Raw genomic sequence first — 10,505 nt, forward strand, 5'->3', positions numbered from 1 at the left:
AACTATTCATGCTTTTCAAGTTTTATTTCGTGGAGAACTTATTTTCTTAGCATAATCTCAAACGAAAAGTATAGATAGATAATAAAAATATTAAATAATGTGAATAATAAATATATTGGATGTTCATTTTATTAGGTGTGAAAATAGTTATTCTAATATTAAAATTTAAATGAATAATCTAAAAAATAGTGTGTTTTAATTTGATTGATAATTATTTATGTTATTCAAAAAAATTATTGATTACCTAGCATTAATCAATCTCAAATGCTTTGTTCAAGTTTTCCACCGTGGAAAACTTGTTATGTGGTTTACATGCAGGTAAACCCAGCCTGGCAACCTTTAATAGTATTATGTTTCATCTAATAATTTTTTTTTTCGTAGTTAAAACGCGTGAGATATTGCTTTCATAATTTTAAGCGATATTGCGTTTAAGGTTTTTTTTTTTCCCAATAAGCATATTTTTCAATATGCTAAATTTAAAAAAAAAAACTTTCTATAAATTTGATGTGTTTTTATCGAGAGTAAAAGTGACCTCTATCCGTCCTACACAGTCTACAGAGTAGTACAGAGCAGAGACCACTGTGTTTATTATGCGTACCACCATTTTACACCTATCCTTTTTCTGAACCATATTTACGAATCCATTATGTTGTGCAACTAACTACTACTAGAAGTCACTAGAATTGAGTACCAATTCCAAAGGAAAGTAAACAGTCCATCAAGCTCATTATTATTTATTTTTCGAAAATGAAACTTTATCATGTCATATATATCTACTATATATGTATAATCTGATCCTAGAGAAGACAATTAATATTATTGCTAATGTATGTGCATGTGTATCGGCAAATTAAATGTTGAAACTGGAAATTAGGACTAGAGAACTGTGATGATGAGGGGACGTTACCACCGACCAGACCAGTGTGAACTAGTCTAAAATACTTGTACAATGCAATCAAGGAATTTATATCTGGACGTTTCTATTTTATATTATGAATAGTTGAATACTTTGGGTAATTTGGGTTGGAGGCGTAGGTGCTCCTTCCTTCAAATTAAGTCACCTAAATTTGAGCGTTAATGATAGAACAAGAAAATTAACTCCCTCTCTTTGAGGTAGAGACGTAGAAAAATATTAGATAATTACTCTTAACATTTTTTATTTATTTTATTTTTAAGTTAATATTAATTAATTTTTTATTATTTTTTCTTGCTAAAAATATTAGTCCTTTAACATTTTTTTTACAAAATAATTATTTTTTAACCACTTAAAATAAAAAAAATCAGCAAAATTTATTATTTTTTTATTAGCATTCTTAACCATCAATCCAGCAATTCAGTGACATATTTTTAATCTACACTTTTAAATATTGACTAACTACTGACCAAAAAAATAAATTTTACTCACCTCTGATATTTTTCTTTAAATCTGCACCAAATTGGCTTGTTTGTTATTGTTTATTACTATTTCTGTTAATATAGGAGAAAAGGACTTTTAATATAACAAAAATGTTTGGCACTATTTAAAAACTATAAGTAGTCATAATTTTCTTTTTTTTCTTTTATTTGTATTTATTAATTATTATTAGAATAAATATATAATATCAAATATAAAAAAATGTATAATTATAAATATTAAATCAAATAAAATAATTTTAAATTATTGTTTGTCTAACATTATTCTAAATTAATTGGTAACAATAAGTTATAATTCAAATGACATAATATCTCTGTACTTACCTAAGAGTTGCGGGTTCGAGTATTCTTATCTTTGATTTAAAAAAAAAAGCATATCCATCAAAGAGGTCGCGAATTTAAATCTCCTTATCAGATAAAAAAAAATTCTAAATTAATTGGTAAATTCAACGCCGTCTATGTATATAAGAAAGGGACCTACATCAAAATTCATGTGTGTAAGCGTATATACATATGAAAGAAACATGCTCTGCTTATTCACTTCCCTTCTACATATTTCTCTCTCAAGCTAAGCTCGTTCATGCCATCTTCATCATTATTCCTCTGATTTTGCTGCATGCTTTTTCTACTCATCAACATAACTTTCAGATCCATCATCACCTTGGTCTCTTGTAGCTACAATATAATTTAGTTTAATGGATTTAGAGTTTGAATATCAAGAGGTAAGAAGTAAGTAAGTAAGTAAGTAAATTCATATTATTATAGTGACAGTGATAAAAAATGGTGATATATTCATATACTAATAATTAAGTAGGAACGAACAGGAGTACTGGAGAAATTCAAGAGGAATGCAACTTTTTACATGCAAATGGTTACCTCTATCTTCTCCAAAGGCTCTTGTCTTCCTTTGCCATGGTATCATTCATTCATTTTCTTTAATTTCTTAATTAATTGGCGTCTCTTTCTGGTTATTAATTAGTGGGTGCATCATGTGTGTGAGTTGTGACTGATTTAACTTTGCCTCCTCTCTTCATTAATTTGCAGGGTATGGCATGGAGTGCAGTCGCTTCATGAGAGGTAATAAATGTTCTTCTTAATCAATTACTCTTCTACTCTCAAACTCTCATCTACTTTAACTCACCTCTTTTCTCCTCTCCATTTTTTCCTTTTTCTTAATGCTATATATATCCTGAAAATAATATTTATTAAGATTTTGGTCCTAACCTGCTGTTAGATTAATGAATCTTTTGTCTCATAAATTTTTCACTCTTTGTTATTCTTTTTAATATAAAATTAATTTTATGTCACCCTTGCAATATTAACCCTTGTTCATATAACAATAGATTTTTCATTTTTTATTTTTTTTTTCTATTAATATTGTTAGGTGAGATCATATTTTACAACATTAGCGAGAGAAAAAAAATTGAGAAAATGAATTTTCAATAAATTTAGAAATGGTCTTTTTTTCACTCACAAATAAAAAAGGGAAAAGTATGAGGAGCCAATAGAATATTTGTACAATGTATACAATGAAAGTTTATGGAGTATTAGAGATATAACTATTAGTTTACTTTTTTTATTAGTTGAACCTTTTAGAATGAGTGGTATTAATGACATGGTATTAGAGTACTAAATCTAAAAGCTTAAGAGTTCGAATCTTGCTGAACCCAAAATCAGTTTAATATTTTGGGAAGATAGATTTTCACTTTCTGGTGCCAGTGGTTGAACCTCCAACATAAAACAAAATAATAATATATAATTAACTACATAGCCATATATTCTCCTTAATCAAAATTTACTTGAATCCACCTATCAGGTGCATGATTGTTTTTTCTAGCAACATAATTTAATTAGTTCCCCTAACTTGGGTTTATTAGCGTCTGGTCCATTTCTCAAAAACAAAATTAGTAATTGAACTCTCATCATCTACTTGATTAGTTAGGTTACCTTCCAATATAGTGCCATCTAGTCTAGCTACCGTTGCCAAGTGATGTTACGGTTGAACCAACTAAACCACGGTATGTATAGTTACGATTTATATGCAACATGTGGCACATAGCTATAGCGTTGGCGTGAGCATAATTAACTCAAATTTATGAAGAAGCCTTTCCATGGGATAAAAGAAATTTAAAAAAAATGGAGGAAGATAACTTTGAGAAATGAGAATTGAGAAGCGAGGATCCACCAATATTAAATTATTAATTCACACAAAAATTGTTGCAATCAAAACATTAATTGCACTGTCGCCACTTTAGCTGTAGCCATATTACTAGGCATTGGTGTTATGAAATCACTTGTGGAGTTGGCGGTGGTCACATTATTTGTAGAAAGAATCATTTAATACTTTGAATATGTATATGATCTTCTGTCCTAATTTGTACTAGTATCCTGCTCCTGCTGAATGTTGAGATGTCTTTCCAATTTCTTTTTTTTTTTTTGAAAAAGTGAAGGAGTGAGCATTTTTATGAAAATTTAATTAATATTTAATTATTAATAAATAATTTTATATTATTTAATATTATTTTATATTATTAAAAATATTAATAATAACTAATTAATAAATATACATTATAAATTCTACTAATACCTTAACACTTTTTTTTCTTTTCTGTATTCAATCGCAGAACTTCGTTTGTGGTCTTGTCTATGTATGTAATCTAGTATTGACCATTTGACCGTACCAATTCATTTTGAAACAATCAATTTCTTGAGTTATCTTAAAGTGTCTTAGTCTCTACTCATTAAAGATATATAATTATGAAAAGCTCCTTTTTGAAAAATCAAGTTTTTTTAGGTTTTAAGAAAATAAATATTCATCCGGTTTTTGTAGAGTATAACAAGTTTTAGTTATAAAAAATTTCTTCACTATTAAACTAAAATTCTTGAGGTTTTAATATAGGTGTTTGTTATGGTACTTAAAAGACATTGTCGAACTACTAAAATAAGTTAAATAATTAATTTTAAATTTAAAAGTATAAAAATTAAAAAATTTTAAATATTTTAGTTATTATAAAAAATAATTAAATAAAAATTAGACACCAAACAAAAAATACCATAGAATTAAGCTTTAATATATTTATATTGAATAGAAACTGTAAAAGCTCTTTCGGAAAATCCAACCACTCTAGTGACCGAAATTAAAAATCAAAACCTAACCACCATGAGAGTCAATAATAATAATAACAAGAGCTCTTGGTAAGAGAGATTTTAATTAGGTGGACAAATACAACTAATGTGGCCGGCAACTTGCGAGTAGGTGAATCGTCTTTTGATGATTGTGCAATCTTTAATGTTACTGTTAAATATGCATATAATTGATAGCATGGTTGTAAAAGTAATTGCCTATGCTACATTAATTTTGATGTTGAATTGAATATGGTTGGAGTGTAGAATGTGGAGTAAGGCTAGCTTGTGCGAGGTACGCCGTGTACGGTGTGGATTATGAAGGACATGGAAAATCCCAAGGTGCCCGTTGTTACATCAAGAAATTTGATAATATTGTTCACGATTGCTTTGACTTTTTCAGCTCAGTCACCGGTACGGACTTCAACTAACTCGTTGACTTTATTTATTCCATATATAAAATTAATAATTACATATGCAGTTAATTAGTTTGATTCATTGTCAATGAAGTATAATTTAAATAGCATGTCTTCACTTAAAGGTTTTGAGTTCAAATCTCAATTATAACTTGAAAAAAAAAATAATATATATATATCTAGTTTAGAAGAATTTTCACATGTTCCATCCACTTTACTGAAATACTGCTATGCCATGTACGAAACGGTAGCTGGTAAAACATTTGTTATGTAGCAAATAATGCAATACCTAAAATATCCTTAGAACAATGTGTAAAAAGACTGAATGGCACCGAGTCTATTGACACAGCATTGACCATCGGCTTTGTTGTTTTATGTTGATACTTGATAAGAGTTTCAACTTTCAAGGCAACCCGCGCTATACATGGCTTACAGCTAATGGGCTAACTTATCTAGTAATTTTATTTACTAGATAAAATAGATATGCATCTATTAAAATGTCATGTTTTTCTTACATCAATTTGCATACATTTAACCATTTTATTTAATCTCTTTACTTATAAAAAGTTTAACATAATTTGTAATTCATTAAATTTTTATATTTCTTATTTTAAATAAAATTTTAAATAAAAGTTTTCATTAATTTAGTCAACTTCTTTTTCTAATAAATTCTTTTTTATATCTAAATTTTTTTATTTTATCTTCATTTATATTTTTTATTTTTAATTTTTTTTGTCTAAAAGTTATTTGATATTTAATATTCCTTTTTCAAAATAAGTATCTATTTTTTAAATTTTATTAAAAAGTTAGTATATCTAAATAAAATAAATATTTGAATACATTATTTTTTAAATGAATCTAAGAGATTAAAAAGCAATCATTTTGGCATATAAGAATGATTGTATTTTTTCAAAAATACAATGTCACGAGTCAAGACTTTATATATAATTAATGAGATTATCGTAACTTCAAAAATAGTCTGAATTCTTTTTATTAATGCATGCATGATACTAAAATTTTAAATATATTAAATTATATAAATATCATAATATTAATTTTAGAAGTAAGTTTTATTTTAAAAATTTTAAATTCAAATTGCTTACCTGCTGGTTATATAATGTATATTTTATAAGGGACAATTATTTATGAAATTAACAAGACTTTATTACTAGCAAATAAACCCATAACTCTATAGCTATATGCAACTATTTAATGTTATTTATGAATGTATGTCTTTTCCTTTATTGTACGAAAATGCTTTCATTTATTATGTATATGTTTCGGGTTTATTAATATTTAAATGTAGTAAGAAAAGTATGAATTTAAATACAAATATAAAACACAATTTTTTGAACTTATATTTTTTATTTTTAAAATTAATTTAATTGTACAATTGCAGATTAGATTGGATCGAATCAGATCAGATCTCAAAAATATCCGTAAAATATAAAAAATATTTTAAAACTTATTTTGATTAAAAAAATATCAATAAATTTTTTTTTTAATTATTTATTCTTAAAATATTATTAAACATACTTTTCTTAAATAATAAAAATAAAATAATACAACATATATGATAATTATTAGTTGAAACATAAAAAATATTTATTTATTTATTTTTGTGGATCCGCAGATATGCGGATTCTTACATAAAATTCGCAATCCGATCTTATTAGTGTGCGGATCGAATCAATATCTGTAATTTGCGGATCGGATTCAGATAAAAATCGCGGATATAATTATTGAATTTGATTTATTATGTTATATTATTCTTTCATAAAAAATAACATGATATGATTATTTATAATTTTGATTTTATTTCAACTAAATACTATTTTACTTATTTTTTCTTAGAAATGTTTTTTTAATTTTATAATGTCATAAGTTCATTTAAAAAAAATAAAATGGCTAAATGTTATAAAGTATAAATTTTTTATTTAACAATGTCTTTCATAAAAAATAATGAAAGATTATTATTTCTAGTTTTATTGGTGTCACTTGATCATGTGTGCATATATATAAAATCTTTGATTCAAATTCTTAAGAGCAAAAAAAGTATTTTTATACTTTTCTAGAGAAAAACCAACACATTATAAAGATTTTAATATTCCAAACATCTTTATATATATATATATATATATATTAGGTAGAAGTGTATTTGGATTCACGTGTATATATTAAATAATTGAAATCATAGGCTAGTTAATTTTATGTAATTACTAATAAGAATATATATGATACTACTTAAAAATCATCTCAAAATAAAATTCGTTTTTAATTCATGAGAAAATTTTCATTATATTTTTTTATCTTTTTGCTTTGAATATATGTATAAGAAATCAAATAATGTTAAATAGGATGTCATTTTTATAAAAAAAATTTGCATTTAATTTTTGGTTGCAATAAATAGGATGATAAAAAATAACTTTTATTATTATTATTATTATTATTATTATTATTATTATTATTATAGTAGTGTCATATTTCTAATAGCATATAATAAACTATACTTGTTAATTAAACCGAAATATCGTAGCATTTGTTTTTTTATCTATATACATACACGTATAATTGATAGTCATTTTAAAATATAGAAATAATTATTAAAAAATATTAGTATATATTTTTTAGATTTATAATATATTTTTTAATATGACTAAAAATCACTAAATAATATTTATCAAAACTGAATATTGATTAATTTTTCAAATTATCAAATATTTTTTTTATTTTTATACTAGTTGCATAATTATTTTTGTTTGGTTTTAATATATGAAAGGGTTACTAGAAAAGCGTGACTTCAAACTTAGTTTCAGCTTACTCTAGTACTCTACAACATATTATTGGCTTGAAAAAGAAAAGGCTAAAAATTTGCAACGCAAATACAAGTTGCACAAACATGGAATTTTGAACCAATTCAAACTGGAGAAAGAAAAGACCGGTTGCATATGCTTGGTGAACTTTTCAAATTGCATGCTTACAATAGTTTTGTTAACTCAATCTGAACTATATAAATTATTTAATATAAATCTTAATGGCTAAAAGAATTGAAATACCAGTATGCCAGAAAAGTACAATGATATACTTGAAAACCTTCCTATAGTTTAATTCATTTGCGAATGCATTATCTGTGGTGATAGGGCTTGAAGAGTACCGTGGAAAACCCAGGTTCTTGTATGGGGAATCCATGGGAGGGGCTGTGGCCCTACTTTTGCATATGAAGCACCATTCTTTTTGGGACGGTGCCGTTCTTGTTGCACCCATGTGTAAGGTATGAATGTATATATAATCGCATAATATTTTTTATTTTCTTTATTTCTATAAAAATAATTATTAGCATAAAATAATATTTTTGTATGGAGAATATTAAGGAGTTAATGATTTTAGTAAAAAATAAAAATTTAACTAATAGAAAAAGTCTCAGGCACTTTTATTAAATTTAGCCGGTATTTAACCATAAAAAATATATAATTTTATATTATTAGATATAATTTTACACTATTAAAAATATTAATGATAATTAATTAGTGGTTACAAATTATAAAATGTGTCTAGTACTTAAGAACACGACGATTAAAATGTAAGACAAATAAAAATACTAATTATTTAATATTTTCTTTTTATATCTTATGTCAAATTTATTCTTTTATTGATTTTTTTCTGTCCATTTTTTTTTATTAATTATGCTAGTTTGAAAGCAACTGCTCGTATGAAATTTTTTTTATAAATATTTATAATTTAAGACTTTGTTTGTTTGGAGTAAAATAAGAAAGAAATAGAGGAAATAAAGAAAAGAGAAATTAATTTTTTTTTGTAATTGCACGTTAAAATTTAAAATTTATCCCTTTTTTTCTTTCTCTATTTCACTTCAAACAAAATAAGTCTAAATATTGACACGTTTTATTAAACTGCCTAACATAATAGGAATCAACTTATCTAAAGATGTTTTAGCTAGGTAAGTAATTGTGTGAAAATTGAAAGTAGTTAAAGAAATATGTAATGCAGATATCAGAGAACGTGAAACCACACCAGGTGGTGATCAATATACTGACTAAAGTAGAAGATATAATTCCAAAGTGGAAGATCGTCCCCACTAAGGATGTCATCAACTCAGCCTTCAAAGACCCTGCCAAACGAGAAAGGGTGACACATTCTTCATCTACAGTTTGACTTAGATACAGTTAACTTCATGTAAAGTTAATAGTTAAAAATCGTTAAATGATAATTTAGTCGACGACTTTTAAGTATCAACTTTACACGAATTTAACTACACTTGAGTTTCTATATACTCAATTCATGGCCTCCGATATTTTCTATATATCTAAAGGGATAGGTGGGTGCAGATAAGGAAGAACACGCTGATATACCAAGAGAGGCCTCGGCTGAAAACAGCACTAGAGATGTTGAGAACAAGCATGAGTATTGAGGAGAGTTTATACAAAGTGACTCTGCCATTCTTTGTGTTGCATGGCGAAGCAGACACAGTGACTGACCCTGATGTGAGTGGGGCATTGTATGAGAGAGCAAGTAGCAAAGACAAGACCATCAAACTCTACCCTTCTATGTGGCATGGTTTGACTTCTGGTGAGCCTGATGACAACATCGACATTGTCTTTGATGACATCATTACGTGGTTAGACACACACAATACCACCAATAATCTTTCATCGTCCCATTCTACTCTTCAACCCTGTGCTACCACCGCTAATAAGACGACTACTACTAGCAGTGTTCTCCATAAAACACACATCATCAAGAGGAGGAGAAGCTATCTCTGTGGGTTGAAAAGACGCAATTCCCTGCACCATTCTGCAACTTAGACTAAATCCTTGTTCTACCTTGTTTATCAAATATATGTGATCAGTATGTTAATAACATTGGGTAAATAAGCTGAGGTAGCTAGCTATTCCTGCTGTATGTGGAGTGTAAACAACTTATGTATGTGCCTAACAACATAATGTTTCATGTTTGACTTAACTACAAGTTCCAACAGCATAATAAGGTGAAAATCTCATATATTAAGCGTAATAATAATAATAATATATGAACATGAAGCCTAATAATAATAATGAATTTAGATCTTCTAAAGTTTGAATTTTACTTTAAAGAGTAAAATGTAATCCTCTAAAGTTTGAATTTATTCTTGGTCACACCTATAAAATAAATGGTGAGAGATCTCATTTTACTCTTTAAAGTGAAATTCAAACTTTAGTGGATCTAAATCCAATAATAATAATAATAATATATAAAGGTGGATTGTGTAAGCAAGGATTACCGAGATATTCAAGGTTTTAGGGTGTGTTTGGCAAACCCATTTGAAGAGAAAAAGCACGTTTAAGCTTATTGAAAGTTTCAATTTTTTGTTTGGCTAACTTTTGATTTGGCAAACGCAGAAGTGATTTTGATGTCAAACCCAAGTTTGCTAGAAGCAACAATTTCTAGCTTTTGCGTTTCACTAACGAGCTTTTAGCTATTTACATTAAGCATCTATTTTTCTTTACCAATTTTATCCTTGAAACATGTTATTGTATTATTTATGGAATTTTTATTATT

General features: G+C 26.7%; 1 protein-coding gene across 4 annotated transcripts; it reads left to right on the top strand.

Annotated features, from left to right (window-relative positions):
• Positions 1-1,932: 1,932 nt before the first annotated feature.
• Positions 1,933-9,949, top strand: LOC130935872 (caffeoylshikimate esterase-like). Of its 4 annotated transcripts, none has more exons than XM_057865782.1 (7): positions 1,933-2,135; positions 2,225-2,328; positions 2,458-2,490; positions 4,804-4,950; positions 8,093-8,223; positions 8,943-9,095; positions 9,296-9,949. In XM_057865782.1, the coding sequence occupies exons 2-7, from the start codon at positions 2,262-2,264 to the stop codon at positions 9,770-9,772; spliced, it is 1,008 nt and encodes a 335-aa protein (XP_057721765.1). In that variant the 5' UTR covers positions 1,933-2,135; positions 2,225-2,261; the 3' UTR covers positions 9,773-9,949. The 4 variants fall into 4 exon arrangements, with proteins under 4 accessions (XP_057721765.1, XP_057721766.1, XP_057721763.1 ...); XM_057865783.1 differs by having other exon boundaries at positions 2,228-2,328; XM_057865780.1 differs by having other exon boundaries at positions 2,238-2,328.
• The last annotated feature ends 556 nt before the right edge of the window (positions 9,950-10,505 follow it).

This window comes from Arachis stenosperma, chromosome 6, assembly GCF_014773155.1.
Source record: "Arachis stenosperma cultivar V10309 chromosome 6, arast.V10309.gnm1.PFL2, whole genome shotgun sequence".
Taxonomy (NCBI): domain Eukaryota; kingdom Viridiplantae; phylum Streptophyta; class Magnoliopsida; order Fabales; family Fabaceae; genus Arachis; species Arachis stenosperma.